The following is a 19,874-nucleotide window of genomic DNA, read 5'->3' on the forward strand; positions in this document are numbered from 1 at the left end:
CACCATGCTGCCGGGGACTGCACAGCACCAGCAGGAGATGCAGCCAGCACTGCCACAGCAGGCAATGGCTGCCTCCTTCACCAGCACCAGCAAACTCCTCCTCAGCTGCCTCACGTGTTGCGATTTATGCAGGGAGGAGTTATGAAATTCAGCCTTAGCAGCAGCATTTGCAGTGCCCCTACATTAGAAATGCTAAGTGGTGGTACTCAGTATCAATGATATTTTAAGTGGTTTTGAAAGCCTGGAAAGCTTTGGTTAAAAACAAGTTTCATTTTGCGAAATCCACTCCCTGGAAAATTATCAAGATGCAATTTCTTCCCAGATTTTTTGCCTTTCCGGTTTTAAGAAGTACTTCCTGATTCTTGCTTTCTTTCCTTTCTATACCTATAGGTAATTCATTCTTTCTTCTTCTTCTTTTTTTTTTTTTTCCTAGCTAGCAGAAAAGATGAATCAACCAAACAAAAAAAAATCACAAAAGCAGAAAAGAACCATTGAGTCCAAATGAATCCATTTCATACTCTTGTAAAATGATAACAACTTCAACATTTTAAAATTTTATGTGCAGCTGGATTTTTGTATTTTTCATCTACATCTAGTACAGGCAAGTTTCTGCTATGGAAGTTCAGTTGTTAAATCAGGGTGATTATTTTTATTTTTATGAACGGAGTCCAAAAATCAGTGATGAGAAGTATCTGTTTTAACAGCTTTTCTCTGGTGCTGTGACCTTGCTTCTTCTGTCCTTAAACTGAGCAGAAAAATCCTCTTGAATTTAGTGATGAGGGTTCAGACCTAAATAGCTCCAGTGCCAAATGTATCCCTGAGGAAAATTATATGGCCTCATTTAATAGAGAAAAAGCAAGAAGTCTGGCCAGCAGCTGAAACTTGGCTTTTTCTTTTTCTGCAGTCATTCCCGAATAAAAAGCAGAGTGTAGGTAGTCTTTAAATATGTGATTCACACTATCAGGCTATTGTAATAAACATTACTGATATGATCTGCACTTTTCACAATTGGGGTTTGTGAATAGGCCTTCACATAACAGCTCTGCTTCAGGCCATCGTACAACCAAGCTTGTGTAACACCAGCTGTGGTATTTTCCCCTTCACACCTACAGGGACATTTTTTCCCCTACTTCTAGCCTCTGCTTTCAGTCTCAAAAGAAACATCGCAGTGCAGGCAGAACACACACCACTGCCTCCTCACTGAGGAATGCTTGTACCATCTGCTTGGCCCTGTTCAGTGGGTGCATGCAGGGAGGGAATAGCACAAAACACCACTGAAATCTCTCAAACAACCTCATTTGGCTTGGTTTCCTCCTGCTGCTGGGGCTGGACCCCTTGTGGGGCTCCTCTTCCCACCTCACCTTCCTCAACAGCCCTGGGCCTATGCTGCTGCCTGACTGTGACCCACCTGCAAGTATTATAAATGGCAGCAACTCCCAAGTAGACGGGAGACAGGAAGGCCCCAGTGCTGCTTGTTATTTCAGCACCCTTTCAGACAAACTGTATCTGCATTGCCTGCCATAAACTCTACCTACAATTTCAGCTTAGCATCCGAGTGCTCCAAGTCAGCCTTAGGATGCTCTATGTGATTCAGGTGGGCTTTTACACATGGACTACAGCTCTTGTATCTGCTTTGCTAGAATGGGGAGATGTAACAACAACAAAAAAAGATTAAAGAAACAATATACAAATGCCGGAAAATGATGCTGTATCTGGGATGCGGCCAAGCAAATGCAGGGTACCCCATAGCAGGACACCCACAGAAAGCAAGAAGTCTCTCAGGAGAAGCAAGCTAAGGGTGTGACCCCGCTGTGTCCCACATAACACATTCATATGGGTTTCAGTGCTCTGACAGGAACAAACTGAGGCCCCAGGGCTGTAATAAGCAGTGCTAAAGCTAATGCTGGGTGCAGGAAGGGCTGCGCTAATTTAAACGTGCCCCCTCCCCAAGCACAACCTTTTGCAAACCATCCCAACAGCAGCCAAATGCCAAACGCAGTTTGAGAGCTGGACACCCAAAAACTTGCATTGCTTTCCAGTATCAGCAGTCTGATGAATAATAAGCACCTTCTTAGGAGTGTGTGTGCACACAGACATGCTTGCTTGGGGATGAGGGGAACCCATTTCTGAATAACGTGCATTTCTGTGTTGGTTGTAGGACCTTCCAAAAGCATTTGGTTATTTCAATAAACCCCAATCTCAAAAGAGAGGTGTGTTTTTTTTTTTTTGTAACAAAACCCTCTTAAACTATAATAACCAAATTTGAAAATAACTATCATCTAACATAAAGAGGCTAATAGAAAAACAGCTATAGTGGAGCCATCAGGCTGTGAATACTCTGAGAGCTCTACACACACATGAACAAAGCAAAAAGAAAGGAGAAAAGCACTGTCACTTCCAAGAAAACCCACAACCCACCACCTACACGATGAACTTTTAAGCACAGAATGCAACATGCAATGAATTATTTATGGATTAATCTGCAGTGAACGGTTTAGAAGGCAAAGGAAACACAAACTGGTGGCACAGCCCTGCCAGGGTGAGGGCAAGGACGCGAGTGCTGGGCGCTCCTGGCCAGAAGACATCTAAGAGTGCATGCGAGGAGTTGCACGCTAAGGAAGTTTAAAAGAAACAGTTTCTGGCAAACTCCAGCCTGCTATTCTAGTAGCCTCCAACCCCATTGAACCGCCACATGTCATTGTTCAAGTGACAGACACAAGCACTTTTTGGTCAAAGGCTTTTGGTCAAAGGATTGCTCCAGCAGGACGGTCACTACCGCTCACCTTTCTCCCCACTGCACTGGTTTTATGCAAAGGTAAAGCACAAGTACAGTCAGTTGTGTTTAAAGGCTAATGACAGGAACAAAGAAATCACAGATGTAAAGGCCACATCCTGCTTTTACAATAATTCTTTGCAGCCTGCCTACAAAAAGGGGCTGTCCTGCCTGATGCTGTGCAGGCTCTGCAGTACACGGGCCTCTGAGCTCCACAGGAGGCCTTTAGCACGGCATTGAATTAACGCTTCCATGGTGGACCCTGCCCCCAGGCCCAGCGTGGTGGGGCACAGCCCTGCCACACAGATGGGGCTTGGGTGTTTTGCAGTGCCAGGATGGAAACCCTGTGTCCAGACAGACTTAGCAAAATTGCAGGGGAAAAATAGCCAGACACAGAAAGGTCTGAGTAGGCCTCAACTCAACATGCCTCATTCATTTCCATTTTAGTTTTCTCCTTCTGATTTGATTTTTGGATCTCTGTAGATGACCACTGTTAGGGAGGCCAGTTTGAGACATACCTGCTGCTTTGCTCTTCCCTTCCTCAGAAAGGTGATGGGAGACAGCAAAAATAACAGTGGAAACACTGAAAGCTCTGCAACCCTAGGGCAAGTGCAAGCAGCTCCCAGTGAACTCAGTAGGCATTGTGCCTACACAGAGATTGTTGCTCCCGTCTTTAAGATACCAAACAGCAGGCTCAAAATGAAAGAGCCAGAGGTTGGCGTGATGTGAATGAGAGGGTTTAGATCCAGATTCATCAAAACTATAGGCTGCTTTAGCTCAGGAGAATTGGTCTGGGCTACACACTTCATCAGAAATGCAAGACTAAAACAAAGAGCCATCAGGGCTAAAACAAGAAGATGAAAAAGGGAAAGGAAAACAGAAAAAGCAGTAGAACAGTTTGGGAGTGGGGTGTGTTTCTTTTATTCCTCCAGGCTTCTGCATTCAGGCACTGATAAGCCCATGTTTCCTGTTTCTCTCTAAACTCCGCTGCTCGTACAGAATACTGTAGTTCTCTGTGTTCTCAAGGCTTCCACTCAGAGCTCTGGAGAATCCAAAGCCCCAGGGAAAGAGTTTTGCTGAGGCGGAGGCAAGAGCCTTACTCCCAGGGCAGCCCAGGTACCCTGAGATCCTCTGCTGCTGCCCTCAGAAGAATATTTTCATCCACAATTTGCATGAGGACTGCAAGGAGGACCTTAAGATAAGCCTAAGAAAGTGTGGGAATGTAGATGGCAGGCATAAACAAGACATTCATTAAGTTACAATGAATTATTTGCAATTAGAAAACACTTATAAGCTGCTAAATTCCATTAACATTTCATGGCCCATATAAAGTGACCCCTAATTGCATGCTAAAGAAGGACCTGTCTTTTTATGTTTCCATCTCACCACATAAAAAATAATTAGGTGAGGAGCACGTTGCCCAGACTGGCCCACCACACAGCAGGAGGCTGGAAGCGGCAGTGCTGACAGTCCTGAGCCTGTGGCTGCAGCCAAAGCCTGGGTGCGAGGGGGATAAATGCAGCACACGTGGGACTGCCTGTGTCTGTGAGATGCTGAGCTGATCTAGGCTTGGGCTGGCCTTGGTGTCGTGTGCTTGAAGTCACTGCCAGGCAGCTGTAAATGTCCAAGGACTCCAGAAAATAACTGCATCTGACCTGGCCACAATGACTCAATTTATGAGAGTGGTTGGGGCCTGGGGATATTGTTATGTTACCTTTGAATGGAGAGAACAAGTTTCATCACACATACCTGTCTTAGCTTAGGAGAACCTGAAGACAAACCAGAAACGTCAAATTCACCTCCTAATGTCCCAAAGAAATTGAGAATTAGCACTCACTGAGTCTGTATCACCCTAATATCCATCAGTCCAACACCAGTCAGCCTCCTGGTGCTGCTCAGGAGCACGGGGTAGGTGGGTATCTGCACCTGAACTAAATAGATAAAAGCCATCCTGGTGATGCCTGGCATGGAAATCCAGAAACACTGGCAAATCTAGAGGGAATTGCCCTTTGCCTGCTTGCTTTCGGTCAAATCTAGAACAGAATGTATTCCCCCGGGGGATATCTTGATAAAGTGACCCTCATATTGCCCCAGCATATTTACATTTGTTCTGTGCTGAGATTGTCACATATAATGTTCTTGTGATATACATACTTGGTATCAATTGGATAAATTGCCAAATTCTAAATGATCCTTGCTCAACTGCAAAAATTGATCAGGCAGTGATTTCTCATCTTTGATTTTTTTATACTCTTGAAATTTTCTCACTGTTGGAATTCATGTCCACAAGAAATTTAACATGGCTGCTTTGCTTTAGCAGTAATTTCCCTGGCTTTTCCTCAGTATGAGAAAGCAAGTGAAGCTTCATGAAGCAGTTTGCTTACAGGAGGAAAAAAGAAAGAGAAGAAAAGAAAAGAAAAAAAATAGAAGAAGAAAAAAAAAGCTACGAGTTTTAACTGAGAAAAATAAATGAATAAATAAATGAATAAATAAATAAATAAAGCTTTGATGAAGTTAAACACAACACTCAAAAAAAAATAAGTTTACACTAAACACACAGAAACCCTGAAACATGGCACAGGAAAGGAAGTCATTCTGTACTAAAACAGCAGCAAACTTCTTGCTCAGCTCAACGCAGGCGATGGCAGGCAGGTTCCTCCCTCAGCACCATCCTGCACCCAGCAGTAGCCCCGTTTCTCGATATCTCTGGGCTGGGGCTGCATTTCATGGGCATCATCCCTGCCCTGCCCTGCTCCTCACCACTGATTAATGAGGACTGGGAGCTGCAATGTCTTGAATACAGCAACAGGTCAGCTAACAGACATTAGAGGCTTGTTGGGACAAGAAAAAAGCCTGTCTGCATTTGATTGCTAACAACTAGCTTTAACATGCATTTTCCAGGGAATATTTTTTATGTTTAAGCCTCAGGATACTGGCGGCATGAGCAAAAATCCCTTCAAAGAAAAAAGGCGCAAGCAGAAAGATAATTAGTCATGTAAGAATTAGTGGTGAAATCATATTTACTGAGCCAGAAGTGCCAAGGCTTGGTTTGATTTCAGTGGAAGCATCCACGCTTTAAAGCAGGGCATATGCTTCTGGAGCAGCCACTGGAGGCTGCAAAGCAGTTCCCTCCTGGGGGTGACTGCTGCCGTGCCAGCATGAACAGGATGGGTTTTCTGTACATCAGCAGGAGACAAATTTGGAGAGGGGTTTTTTTGACATGCTGTATGGAGAGGAATTTCCAGAGGAATTCAAGCTGTTTCTCTTCTGGCTCTGGAGGCAGTGTTCAGGACTTCACCCAGCATTCAGATAGGAGATTGTTCTGCCTGAGTGAGAGTTTAAAAGCCTCAAAAGAAAAAGAAGACCTGCTCAATCATTTAGTTATTTAAAAATCCCAGAGACCAGGTATGCTGAAGGAGTTGGGGAAGCACATGAAAGTCAGAGGTGAGACTGGAAAAAGCCTTTTCTTCCACTTAGTTTCAAGACCACACTAAGGCACTTCAATTATTGGTTGGGAAAAGGCTGCACAAATCATAAAGGAGGTGCTGGCAGTTCACTTTTTGGAGCATGAGCTCTGCCAATGGCATCATTTGGATGTTTAAAGCCCTTGGCTCTAATTGTAGCATGGCTATGCTTGAATAAACACTGCTAGGATTACAGTCATTGTGGAAAATGGGATGGATGGTGTCCCAGTCTGCCTGAGACGGGAAGCTACTTCTGGCCCAGCTGGGAGGGGGAGCTGGCACAGAAAGCTCCTGACATCATGACACCTCTCTGCAATGATTTCCCCCAAGATAAGAGGGCTGATTAGGTCCAAGGAGAGAGGCTAAAGCAGATTGAAACATCCCTCATGCAGATGTTCCATCTAAAGTCAACTGCATGCAGCCTAGGCTGACTTGCAGGCACTTCAGCAGCCAGTTCTGCAGAGGGTGGGAGTCAGAGGTGTCTGATCTCCCCCTAGATCCAAGGACCAAGACTCCTGGGGACCAGGGATGTTCCCCACTTGTGCAAAGAAACCCAGCCCTCAGTCACATCCCTGGCTGGGAGTCCAGCTATATCATGACTCCACAGCCAAGACATTCGGCTCTCACACAACTTCTCTGTCACTTTGTGGTATCCATCGTCTTCAGGAATGTGTTCCATCAGCCACAGGTAGATGGCTGAATATATGAGCTCCATCCTATAATAAAGAGAGCCACAGGCAGTGCTGGGAGGTCCAGCCCTACGTTTCTTTATCTTTGTAGATGAGCAAGTTTTGTGTCCTTGGAAGAGATGCTGTGGCTACTGTTAATTACTGATCACTGAAGCCAAGCTTCTATGCCCTTGACATCTGCTGCTGCCTGTCAGATGTCAAGATGCTGTAAAAATAGGACAACTGGGTTAGAAGACAAGCCAGTGTCATCATTGTAATGAGAGCTGGTATTTTGTATGGCTGGCCCATCTTTCATGCATTTGATCAGTCAGAAGCAGAAAGATGAGCTGTATGCACAGCTTCATAACTTCTGCTGTAATTTGTCTCCCACATTAAGTGCAACAGTCCTAAAGATAGTGACTTATATCTGGTGGCAAATGTAACCGCAGCAGCTGAAGTTCTGCCTACCTGTCTGCCCAGTCCATCTGCCAAAGCCTGTCTTTCCTGCAGCAGGGCTTGGGGGCTGTACCAGTGCCCACACCCCAGCTGCACACACTGCACCTGGGAACACGAACCTGAAAGAAGCAGAGCTGGCACGCAAAGACCTGCTGTATAAATGGGACAAACCTGTTCCATTTAGCTGTGCCTCCTGGAAGAGAGCAGGGAGGAGTATGTTGGGTACCTGAGCACTGCCAAACATGACTGCAGTACCAGTTTGTAGACTGATGGAAAGCAAAATACATGAATTTAATGTGGAAATAGCATTCTTCCATCCACTATCCAGACATGAAGCAAACACAAAGAATAGCATACAGGAATCATGTCTGGTTGTGCTGTCCCTGAGCCTGTGAGCCTTGTCTGTGAGTTCACCTAGATCTAGCCCAAGAATTTAGAGGTATTTGAGTTACCTCCAAGGTGGAATTAACACTTGACATATAGCTAACAGGACAAATGAATTGAGCATTTCCGTTCAAGGCCTTAAAGCTTCTTGCTTGACTGTACTAATGCATCTTGCTCTGTTTATCAGTGTATCCATTAGCTAGCACAAACTTGGAGGAGCTTCCTTGCTTGGGAAGCCATTAGTATTCAGCAATGTGCTATTACTTCTGGCTTCTAGCTGCAAAGCAGAACTCAGGCCAAATTTGTGAATTTTCGGTCCTATGATAAAAGTATACAGCACAAACGATTTGAGGAAGATTGACTTTGAGGGTAATGTACAAGGCCAGAGTGCTTAGACCAATTCCATATAAGCCATTTAGTGCCTCTCTCTGTCTACAGCTCTGTTCTGGGATTTCTTAGGAGATACTCCCTAACACATACTGGAATAACACAAAGAAGCTTCAAATAACCCAAATTCCAAACCCCTTCCTAGTTCTACTGAAGTATCTATGATATTAGGAGAAACAAACACAGCATTTCATAATGTTGAACACAAACCCCTTCAGTTTGCAACACACTTCAGCAGTATGTACTGCCAAAGCTGTTTGCTTAAAAGGTTCTGTCAAAATCATAGAAAAATAGAATTTGAGGAGGAGAAGAAATAAAATTCTTTAGCCTATGCGACATCGCTAGAAGATGCCTGTAGCAGTTATCTTTTGCTGAAGCCTTGCATTGAATGAGCTTTGCGATGTAAAGAGACAATCTGCTTCCCACCATGTCTAATTTAAAAGGCTTTTATATTGGCGTCCTGAATGAAATGTCCAGTGGAACTTGTTCTACAATGTGCTAACTGACCAGGCTAAAGAAACCTACACTTACCAAGAAAGATTATAAAAGATGTAATTCCCAATAACATGGAAGCTGACCTTCCACTGTAAGCAGGAGGTCTGTCAGACCATATAATTTTAGTTGTCAGTTGCAAACCATCAAGGAGAGACTTTAAGCCTATACTCCACACACACACAAAAGAAAAGGCAAGCACTCTCATAAAGCTGAGCTGTTATTTATAAAAATTCATGCGTGCTTTTATGTGTAGGTCTACACTTCTATTTTCTGGATGAACACTGGTACTTCTGCACTGAATGAAGCTTTGATATACTATTCAACTATATGAAACAACAGCATTTCATTATTTCCCGTGGAGGTTTCCAAGTGAAACTGGTTGATGATCATCACAATTCAACACACTGCTGTTTTTCAGTGCTAGGTTAGCATTGTGTTACGTTAATGGCTGAACAACTCAGTTGGGACTTACAAGCAGTTGTAAGCAAATGCTCTTGCCAGACTCAGTTTTGTAGGTTCTACTCTGTAAAGTAATCTGCTAGTGAAAGATGCAGAACTTCATTAGATCAGAGGATACATCAGCCAGTGTACACCTTGCTGAGTAAACACTGGACAGAAGACACCAGGTCTGAGAGTAGGAAGGAGAGGAGGAGGTGAGGCACTGTTGTCCTAGATGGCTGAGCTGCCTTTTTTCAGAGGACAACAGAGAAGAAATCTCAATGTTTGAGGTCCAAATGAGCCTCCTTTATGCTGCCTAGAGATATTCACAGAGATATTTTGTATATACTGTGGAAAGCCACCTTTGAGTGGATTATCTAGATTTTGGCAAGCGTACAGTGGTTGCCTTGACTGCATATAAACCAGTCAGATTTTTGCTCTGGACGAATCAGCCCAGCTCCCTCCAAGACATAATAACTCTCCAGAGATCTGAAATAAAGTTTGGAGAATAAAGTTCATATCAGCTTGGCCTATCATAGAATAATCACAAAGTTAGTCATTTAAACTTAGTAATAGATGCTTCCAGATGTTTTGAGAAAAGAAAAATCAAAGTCAAGAACAGTTTTGTTATTTTTATTTGAATTTTAGCTGGGAAAATATAAAAGGGAATTTTTAAAATCTATTTCCATCCTCTGTAGTTAGTGCCTAGGGAACAGATCTTCAGCAAATATTCATAGTAATGAAACATTTAGAGGCATGCTTGTTAGGTTTACCTGCAGATTTTCTAGCCATGTTCAAGAATTGGCATCCAGGTGTCATTAGTCAAATCTGAAAACATGGCCTACACAACTTTAGTATTTCATAGAAAAGTCTTTCTAATGATATAGCAGACATTCTAGAAAAGTATATTGACAAAATTTCCTGTAACAAATGAGCTTTTATAACCAAGATCACAATTTATATTTGTAAAATTCCTGTTGGCTTCAAAGAAAACTGAATTTGGATCTTTGAAGCTTTAAAACAGATAAAAAAATATTCACACAAATGAGCATCTCTCTGGGCAGAAGACTTATAAAGCTAACCTTTTCAGTGCCTGGTTCAGAAGAAAAACACAGGTGAACATCATTCTGACTTTTAAAATGTATGTATCAGAACCAATCTGTCATCTATGCATCTTGCTTTATCTAACCACTCTCTCTATTAGCACTCATCACCATGGTATCTGAACTTCTTCTGCTGGAGGTGTTATTCCAATTACTTTGGTGTAGTTGCTGACATGTAACTGAGAGCAAAATGTGAGTTTCTGTTAAGAAAATAATGCTTCAATTAGTTGTTCCTTCTTTGTCTAACGATGTACAAAGTCACACTGTGAAGGATTATTTCCAGAGCTTGCTCTCTGTGGTAGTCTCTCCTCCCTTCTTTTTTATTGTTGCCACTGAGATGTTGACACAGAAGTTTGGCAGTCTCCCATCTGAATCACACATTGGCACTCAAGCTACTCGTGATAGTCAATACAAATCAAATTCCTCCCATGTACATTAGCTGTCTTTCACTGCCTCTCCTGTGCTGACCCAAATCTTTGTAGGAGGCAGAGAAAGCATTTTTCATATGTTTCCTGACTCTTAATTGAAAGAGGCAAACTCCTGATGGGGAAAGCTGTAAATATACAGAGTCTGAATAAACTGCTGTTCTGTGATATCTGCAAATTTCTTCCTTCTCAGTAATTCTCTGGGATATAGAATAGAATCATAGAATCATTAAGCCTCCAAGATCATCTCATCCATCCATCCACCAACAACCAATATTGCCCAATAAATCATGTCCCTAAGAATCCCATCTACCCTTTCCTTAAACACCTCCAGGGACAGTGACTCCACCACATCCCTGGGTAACATATCCCAATGCCAAACCACTCTTCTGAAAAGAAATTTCTAAGAAAAAAAAAAAAAAAGAAAAAGGAAAAAGAAAAAAAAATGTTAAAATGTTAAACAATTTTGAGAAACATGCTTTATAGAGGTTCTTAGAACATGGCCTTCACCTGAATTTAGCCAACAAGAGCACCTTGCCTGGACATTGGTATTGACTAGTATTGACTTCCAGAACCATGTTAATACTGAGGAAATTTCGTTGAATTCTCAGGCCTAATTAACAAACAGCATCTTTCCCAGGACTGTGGGGTTTTTCTGTTCAGACTGTCATGGCTCTACGCATACATCAGCCACCATTTGGCCCACTGAAGGAAGGTGTTTGTTCTGTCAATGGAGTTGATACCCTAACAATTTTTAACACACAAAGGTCATGTATCTCTCTGAGCATAGACATGAAGCTTCTCAGGTTAACAATGAGCAGGAAAAAGTGAAAAAGTCTTCTACTATGAAATCAAAGTGAAGGAGCAATAGTTTTGTTGATCAGAGTCTTTTTCAGCAGCCTCCTTTTTGGTTAAAAGTAAGTGTGATTGACCTTGAAACCCTTCCTAAGAAATTCTTCTTTGAGAAGTCACCTTCAAATTGGCAAGTGCTGACGCTTTAGTGTTCTGTAGTAACACCCCCACCCCCACTCCCCCAATGTAATTAATTTCAGATTAAGGCTTTAAACAGCTGAAAATGAAAGCATATACTTTGGCTTGATTCTACAATTCCTTTGGCAGCTCTGAACATGTGGGATGATTTAGTATTTAAACTATTAAGATTTAAGTTTTTCCCCAAATAGGGAGAATTATGATTCTAACAGCACTACAAGCTTGCAACAAGTCCAGTGTCACCACAGGTATATGGCTACAAGTGGAACAGACACACTAGCACTTCTAAACATGCTTATCCTTTCAATTAGTTTAAAAAATATAAATAAATTAAAAATTCATTAGCATTAGATCTGAAGGAAGGAATTTAGGGACTGTTAATTGTGCCTGACATCTCATTATATCTTTTATCTCAGTCATATTTCATTTATTCAACTCCTTGTGCAGACTTCGTGGCTACCTTCATGTCTTATTTCACAGGGAGGCAGTGAGCTCCCACTTCCCATCAGCTGCACAGTTCACACTGAAACCAAAGGAGCACTGCTCCCAGCACAGCGAGCCAGCTCTTCCCGTTAATAAGCAGAAAACCCCAGACCCTGCTCTATTTTATGTCTGATGATACGCTATGGAAAGTAGATTTACTCTTGCAGAGTGCAGAGCCTGTCACTGCACCTTTCTTTTATGCTGAGAACTGAGGAGATAAGAAACTTTTCTTTGGGGGTAAGTTGTAGGTGTTTTTCTGACAGCCTCTGTATCTTGTACACTTGTACCATAGTTAATGTAGATAAAAGTACAAATATTTTGCATAATTACATGGATGCTAACATTCATAGTGCCTGTGGCATCAGTTCTGATTTAGCAAAGTGAATCAGTTCCTCTTCCTAACAATTCATCAGCGCTGTGCCAGAGAGGCTGTGTCGTGCGTGGCTGTTACCACACGAGTATTAGCAATGCTAATTACAAAACTCTTTTAAGTGTTACTCTACTGGAAAAATCAACTTTTAAAAATATATAACAAGGAAAATGTTCTGATTCTCAGTCCCTAGATGCAACCCAGCTGTTCGCATACAACTTTCCACGAAGGATGGAGAGAGAAAGGTTCATTCTCTACAAACTGTTGTGGTAATACTTTAAAGGGAGTATTCAGGGAGAGCATTGCAGGGAGAAGAAATGGGATTAAGTCTCTTGAAAAAAAATACAGAAAAATTATTATTGTACTATTACTGCTGTTTTGTCACTTCTTTAGCAAACAGTATGCATGCTATGGGAGTTCCTCTTGAATGGAGGAGACTCAGGATAGACGCTCAAAGCAGGAGCACATGGGAAGAGCAGTGGATGCTGCATAGCCTTCCCATGCTATTGCTCCAAGTCAGGAAAAGATCACAAGTTGCCTGCTGTCTGAGTTCAGTGTACGGTGAGAAAGTTACCATGGCCTCACTCACATTCCTCCTCAAATGTCAGCTTTGACATTACACAGGCAGCAGCAGCAACAGCAGAATCAAGTTATAATCATTGCTCTGTTAAGGGGTAAGAAATGCCTTATTTTCCTCTGACATCATTGCCCTGTCTCACTGAGCTGTTTTAGCTGGCCATGTATAGTCTGTGCTGTTTTTCTGGACACCATTACCATAGCGAGGACATGTTAGAAGAGCAGAAAGTTGTTCACAGAATTTTCTTCTCAAAAGTGAATTAAGGCAATGGAGCAAAGTCCCAGAAAGTAGCAGAAAAATGTCTGGAAAGTAGTGGGTGACATCCTCAAAAGCAGTCACTGAAATTCTAGAAAGCACAGGGGAAATTCCCTCAAAGCACTACCTGAGTTCCTGGAGAGCAACTGATAAAGTTCTTGAATGCAGCAGAAGTCATAGAAAGTAATGGGGAATTCCTGGAAGGTTTGGTGTGAATTCCTACAAATCCAATGATAATGCCTGGAAAGCATCAGGTGAATTCCTAGAAAGCAGTGAGAAAACTCCCAGACTTCAGTGAGCAATTTTCTAAAATGCACCCATACAATTCCTAGAAAAGAACAGATAAATTGTTTCCTATGGAAAATAAATAAGTAGATAAATGAAAAACAGCAAGTAAATTCCTAGAAGGAAGAGTTCCTAGAAAGAAACAGATAAATTCCTAGAAAGAGCAGGGCAATTCCTAGAAAGCACAGAAAGCAGTCACAAAAAGCAACAGAAATACTTCTAGAAAGCACAAATTGAAAGGCTGAGATAAAATTGCCTTAAAAAAGTGTTTTGTTTTGTTTTGTTTTGTTTTAAAAAAGTAACAATAAAATGCCTAGAAAGCACCAGGAAAATTCCCAGACAGATCCTAGCCCAAGAAATTGTTGGACAGCACTAGGTCTGTAGCTTGAGGATTTCCTGAAAAACTAAGGAAGTTCCCCCAAACCTTGTTGCTCAAGGATTCCTTGAAATATACTGCTACGTTCCTAGGGAGCCATGGGGAGTTCCTAGATAGGTTATGGGTGGAGGGATTTCTGGAAAGCTGTGCAAAATTCCTAGAAACGATGTAGATGAAAGCATTGCTGAAAACATGCCTGAGAAAGCTTCGAGATTGGGCTGTTCCTCAAAAGCCCAGGTAATCCACATTCCATTTTCCTTGGACATACTTTCTTTAGGCGTAGCACTGCCTTGTTCCCTGAGCTTTAACAGCCAGCTACCCTCACCAGCAGGGAAGCAGCCCTAGCAAAGCATGCTGGCTCCCTGGGGCACTGCAACAACCGGCTGCTGCATGGTGACAGTCATCAGGGAGGAGCAAAGAGCTGCTGTGGGCCTTGGTGGCATCTACGAAATATTTGCAGCTTTTGTGTTGAAAAACACAGGGTAGGGCAGTGGAATCCTTATAAACAGCCTTTTGGGGAAGGAGAGCGCAGAGCTGTCTGAGAGGCTTTTGTTGCTGCCTATATTAAATTAATTCAAGAAGCCCTTACTGTAGCTCAAGCAGAAGAGAAAAGACCCACTCATCAGAACTTATCCTTTATGGAGAGCTGGTCTTATCCCTAATGAGGTTTCACTGTGTCGTGCAGCTAAACAAATTCCAAAGAAGCCTTGGCTGAGGAGCAACCCAGCATGAGCTTGAGCTCCCCCGCCAGGGTGCCAGCTAGCTGCACGACCTGATTATGCCAATAATTAAAAAAAGCAGCACTGGGCACAGCTGGGCATCCTGGGAGTCGGACAGGTTGCTGCTGTGGGTGCAGAAATTTTTAATCTCTTCCCTCCTTCCTCTACTCCTCTCTGTGTTCTGCTGTTCTTCTTCCTTCCCTCTCCCCCTTTCCTTTCTCTCCTTTATTTCTTTCAGCATGCCGAAGCCTTTGGGTGAAATGCATGCATGACAGGGTGGTAATGGAGGCTTTACGGCACCAGTGTGCCTGAAGTCACACAGGATCTGATTTGAGCCTGGTGCAATTTAGAACAATCTTGAAATAGCCTCCAAGGGTCATCCGAGCAGCTGGGAGCTGTTAGGAAGCAGCCACGCTCTGGTCGCACCAGCTTTGCCTCCGAATTGCCTTCTGTCACGGGGGTGGCATCTGGCCATTACAATCAACTCCTTAACCTTGATGATTTCTCTGCTTCTAGCAGAGCATCCAAGATGCTGATGAAGAAAGTGCTAGAGACTGCACAAAAAGACCAAAGATTTGTGCCTGCCAGCTCCTGAGCAAGCACGATGCCCGCTGCCGAGATGGACGGGGAAGGAGGGAGGTGCTGATCCCATCATGCCAGCAGGGTGTCCCTGCCCTCTGCCACCTCTCTACCACTATTTCTCCAGCTCAAGTGCTGCACATTGCTTTGATTTTATGCTTCCAGTGGTATAACCCGTGGCTAGGTGTTTGGTTTATGCAAGGGGGAATTGTGTCTATATTCACATATAAATTGAGAATGTATTAAAGCTGTCAGTTATCCCATTTTATGTACATATTTTATTTCTGCTTCATATTCAGCTCTTTCACAGCCACAATATTTTGTGTTCTTTATATGAAAATTAATAAAAAATTGGATCATCATGAAAGACTTCATTTCCTTAAGCTAGCAGTGGTGAGAAAAAATTCCATCTGCTTTATGTCACCTCAGTTTCAATCAGTCGAAAGTAAATTTCTGTCAACTCAATCCATATACTTTTCCTCTCTGTTTACTCTTCCTGTACTGCATGGAATCAAACTAAACTGCAGGAAGATTTTTATGGGCTTTTTAGATTAGTGCGCACAATGTTGCACACAGGCAAGAGTATTTCTCACTCATACCCTCCTGTTACCTGCCCTGGGTCCAGCTTGGATTTATCTAGCTTCAATTTACAGCCTTTGAAATTTATTTATACTCTGTTCCTCAGATTAAAAACCTATCCTGCCTGCTGTTGTTACTTACAGGCTGTGACAGGGTCATCTCTTAACCTTCCCTTGGATAAAAAAAAGAAATAAGAACTTTCTTATCTTGTTCAACCCCTCACAGGTAAATCTTATGATTATTTTCTGGGCCCTTTGTGATCTGATGGACAATTGTGGGCAGGTAGATCTGGTCCAAACACAATATTCTGTTGGTGACTTCTTTGGGATGGTGGGATGAACTCCCACCACCTCCCTCCTCCTGCCTGAACCCTACCTGGCAATTGCATTTATTCCACTAACTGTCGGCCGTGTCCTCCCCACCACCACCCCAACACAGTTCACAAAGGAAAGCAAAGCTTCATCTGGATTTTAAGAAATGGAGTGAAGCAGTTTGCAAACTGATTGCCCTGATTCTGCTAGGAAAATCTGACCTTGGTCTTCCTATAGACATCACCCACATGACGGGTCCTGAAGATCTGCATCATGCCTCCAACACATCAGCCTGGAGAAGAGGCAGCATTACCATGGTGCGTGGAGGGCTAATTTTCATTACGTCCTCAGAGAACTTAGGACAAACCTACTGGCACTTATTACGGGGAACTGGTGCTGCAGAGAGCTGCTACTCCAAGTCAGGGAGAAAAGGGTGATCATTAAATGCAGAAGGGTGCCCAGCACAGAGCTGTGAGCACCAGGCTGCTGCTGCTCAGTGTCAGCTGCAAAGCTGGTTGGGAAGTCTCGAGCCAGCTGAGTACACACTGTGCTTGTGCAAACATTGTGAAATTCATCTCCTTCTTCCACCTGCAGATCACAGTTTTTGCCAAAGAGACTTTTCTGATTCCTCTCCATGCCTCTACCCCCATAGCCATTACATGAAAGTTATTTGCTCTCTGTAATTGAGAAGGGATGGGCAGGGCAAGCAAGTCACTCACATTTAGTTCAAAATCCTTTTTGTGCCCTTCTGGTTTAGTTAAATTTGGTCAGGCTTTTCTGCTGCCCTTTGGACCATGGCAAATAACTCATCACTTCAGATTTGGGATGGTTAAAAGAAAAGGAACCGTAGTGCCACCTGCAGCAGAAAGACTAAAATGTAGCTCTTACAGCCTCCGGGATCTAGGGCTGCAGGCTGAGCATTGAGCAGGCATTTTTATTTGGTCCAGATACAGAACTGACTTTCAGGGAAGCCACCCTTTGCAAAGATAGCAAGCTCAGTGTATTTAAACATGGAAATCTGCATTGCTGTCTTCCTAAAGCACTAGCTGAATGAAGGCAGACTAGGGTGCTTGCAGCAAATTCAAAGCACGCTCCAGCCAGAAGTGGACATGCAGGTTTTGACTACAGCTCCTTTTCACAATGTCCCCTTAGGTTTCAGGTGCCTTTTCCCACTAAGCTCTTCTCTTCTATTTGCCCAACCAGCGAACAGCCAAGATCAAGACCCCCATGCTGCTCCTCCCATACCGGCCTGTAGGACTGTAACTTCTGCCCAGTATTTTCATAAGAATAAGCAGAGATTGCACTTGGAGCTGCCACTGCCTTAAAATTCTGATTAATATCAATTTGCCAATGTTAATCTCTCCCATTTAGAGGAAATAGTCTTACAGACTAACATCTTAGTTATGTTTCAGTCAATCAGCTGGCAATTAATGGACAATCTCCATCATGCTTTGTAGTCATAGGCAGGACAGCAAAGAACAGGCACAAGATGGCCACACTGAGAAAAGACACCAGACAGACCACAGATACACAACTAGAGCAGGGTGTTTTTCTTCCTGATGTATAACGATGCAGAGCAGTTCTCATATGCACAACATGCCCCAGCCGGCCCACTTCCAAAACCCCAGGCTTTGCAACAAGACAAGCACAGAGAGTTAAGCCAGAATGCACAGATGTTAATACACAAGATTTCCACAAGCAGCCACTAGAAAATAGTCTGTGGGGTTCACCCCAGCTCCAGCATCTGATCATAAACCTGCACTGGTGGCTTTCCACCAGCCCTGAGGCTGCAGCCAGCAAATCTTTGAAGACACAACTCACGTACTTAGAGACACAACTCACGTACATATAGGCTAGCCCAAATCCCATTGCACCTGTGGGGAAAGATCAGGCAGCTCTCTCAGAGCATCTCCATAGAACAATAAGCTCCTGGGGATATGGCATAGAGCAGTATGCAGAGCTATGTTTTCTGGGAGGAAGATGCTGTGATCAAACCACACCGGTAGGATGAAGGGCATAGCATGTACTGTACAGAAAGGGTACTCTGATTATCTGCAGAGAAAAAAAGTAACAGTAAGATTCTATAAAGCATCTTCTATCAGAAAAATCACATTTCATTAAAGTTCAAACCTTCTGTGGACATTTGCTCACTAATGATTTTTCATTAAAGAAAAAACACAAGCCATCCCAGAAACATCTAAGTAACATCTGTTTTCTATTCTGAAAATGTCAAGATAGAGCACTTCAACCACTTCAGCCACAGTGCGGTTCAACTTTTCACTCCAGTATTTATTTTACATTATGAAAAAGATCAAATATTTCAATGGCCAGACCGAATAATAATTAATAATAATAATAACAATAATAACTACCTTAGCTTTGTGAGACATGAGTCTTGCTTTATAAATTCATTTTGCAACAGAAACAAGTATTCCAAAAACAATTTCTCAGGTTTGACAATCCCACCTTAGCCCTTGCTACTAGAAGAGGAGTAAAACCATCTTACTGACAGGCAATTAACCAGCATCACCATGTGAGGAAGGACACAAATCTTGTCTAACTACCAGTCCAGTTCTGCTTCACAGAGGCAATGCCCAATAGACACAAGTCCTACAAACTCACTAAGGTCAGTAAGCAATGTGTACTTCCTCGTATCTGGGAGCTCAGGTCAGAAACAGAGCAGGAAGGGAATCCAAAAGGTATTTTTGTTTTATTGCAGGATCTAATGCACCAACTTTTGATGGTAATGGTCTAACCTGCTGTCAAAATCATCCTTCAGCTCTTTTCAATTAACTTTTAGTTAGAAAGTTTTCTATAACAACCAAACAAACAAACAAAAAAACTTCTTCGAGTTAAGCTTTTTTTCCTCTCTTTTTTTTTTTTTCTTTATTTTTTTTTCCTACAAGGATCGGAAGAATCCATCCAGACTATGGCCCTTTTTTACATACCGAAGGACTCAGGGAATACAGCTGGGTCCCTAGGATGACCTCTTAAATCTTTAACATGCCTTTCAAGCAGGCGTATGGCTTTAAATGTACCTTCCCCAGAAGCAATTCAAACAGAAAATTGCCTTGCCTGCTTCACACAGATGCAGAAAGGAAGACAGCAAAAAAATACCTAAAGTGTTGCAAAAAAAGTAAATACGAGTATGCCAATGGAATGAAAAACCAACACCAAAGTCATTGCAGATTAGTGGAGCATATCTGCAAAGCTGATTTTTCTCTAAAAACTTGTAAGCAAGCTCATGAATACTAGCTAGGCTGGAGCGGGTGTGTGAATCCTGTTCTACGCTGGTTCCTCGCGGAGAGGAGGCACTCGGCAGCAGGAGGCTGAAGGCTGGATGAAGGCCACTGCGGTGAGGGCACTCGCTGCTCTTTTCATATTTCTTGTTCTGGAGTCACAGCACACAGATAGTGTGATGGGAGCCTGTGTGATACCCAATGCCCCCTGCCATACAAACTTAAACCTGGCATAGAAGAAAGCACAAGACTGACTTGACCTTGTGTTTATGAACAGCACAGTGAGTGGGAAGCTCTTAGCAGATGAGCAAGTGGACTTATTCCCAGTGCTGTAAGAGAACACGATCATCTGCATTGGCTGCTCAGTCCCGGTCTGTCACCCTGACTTCCCTTAGAGCAGGACTTTGCTCCAGCATCAATGACTCTGTTAAACCCACAAAGCAAACAGGATCCAGCCCCAGACAGAAAACAAGCCAAAAACAGGAACAGAAGCATCAGAGTGCCCTCCCAGCAGAAAC

The 19,874-nt window shown here is 42.9% G+C and overlaps 1 protein-coding gene across 20 annotated transcripts in view; it reads left to right on the top strand.

Annotated features, from left to right (window-relative positions):
- The window catches only part of SGCD (sarcoglycan delta), a 543,191-nt gene extending 527,629 nt beyond the window's left edge, over window positions 1-15,562 (top strand). For 7 of the 20 annotated variants that reach the window (XM_072023522.1, XM_072023520.1, XM_072023523.1 and 4 more), the window contains one exon: window positions 15,165-15,546. In XM_072023522.1, coding sequence (XP_071879623.1) covers window positions 15,165-15,473 — 309 coding nt within the window. In that variant the 3' untranslated portion in view covers window positions 15,474-15,546. Of the gene's footprint in view, window positions 1-12,622; window positions 12,725-15,164 lie in introns of those variants that run through there. The other 13 variants (XM_072023529.1, XM_072023530.1, XM_072023533.1 and 10 more) reach the window with 6 other exon arrangements.
- The last annotated feature ends 4,312 nt before the right edge of the window (window positions 15,563-19,874 follow it).

Source organism: Anas platyrhynchos, chromosome 14 (genome assembly GCF_047663525.1).
Source record: "Anas platyrhynchos isolate ZD024472 breed Pekin duck chromosome 14, IASCAAS_PekinDuck_T2T, whole genome shotgun sequence".
NCBI classification, from domain to species: domain Eukaryota; kingdom Metazoa; phylum Chordata; class Aves; order Anseriformes; family Anatidae; genus Anas; species Anas platyrhynchos.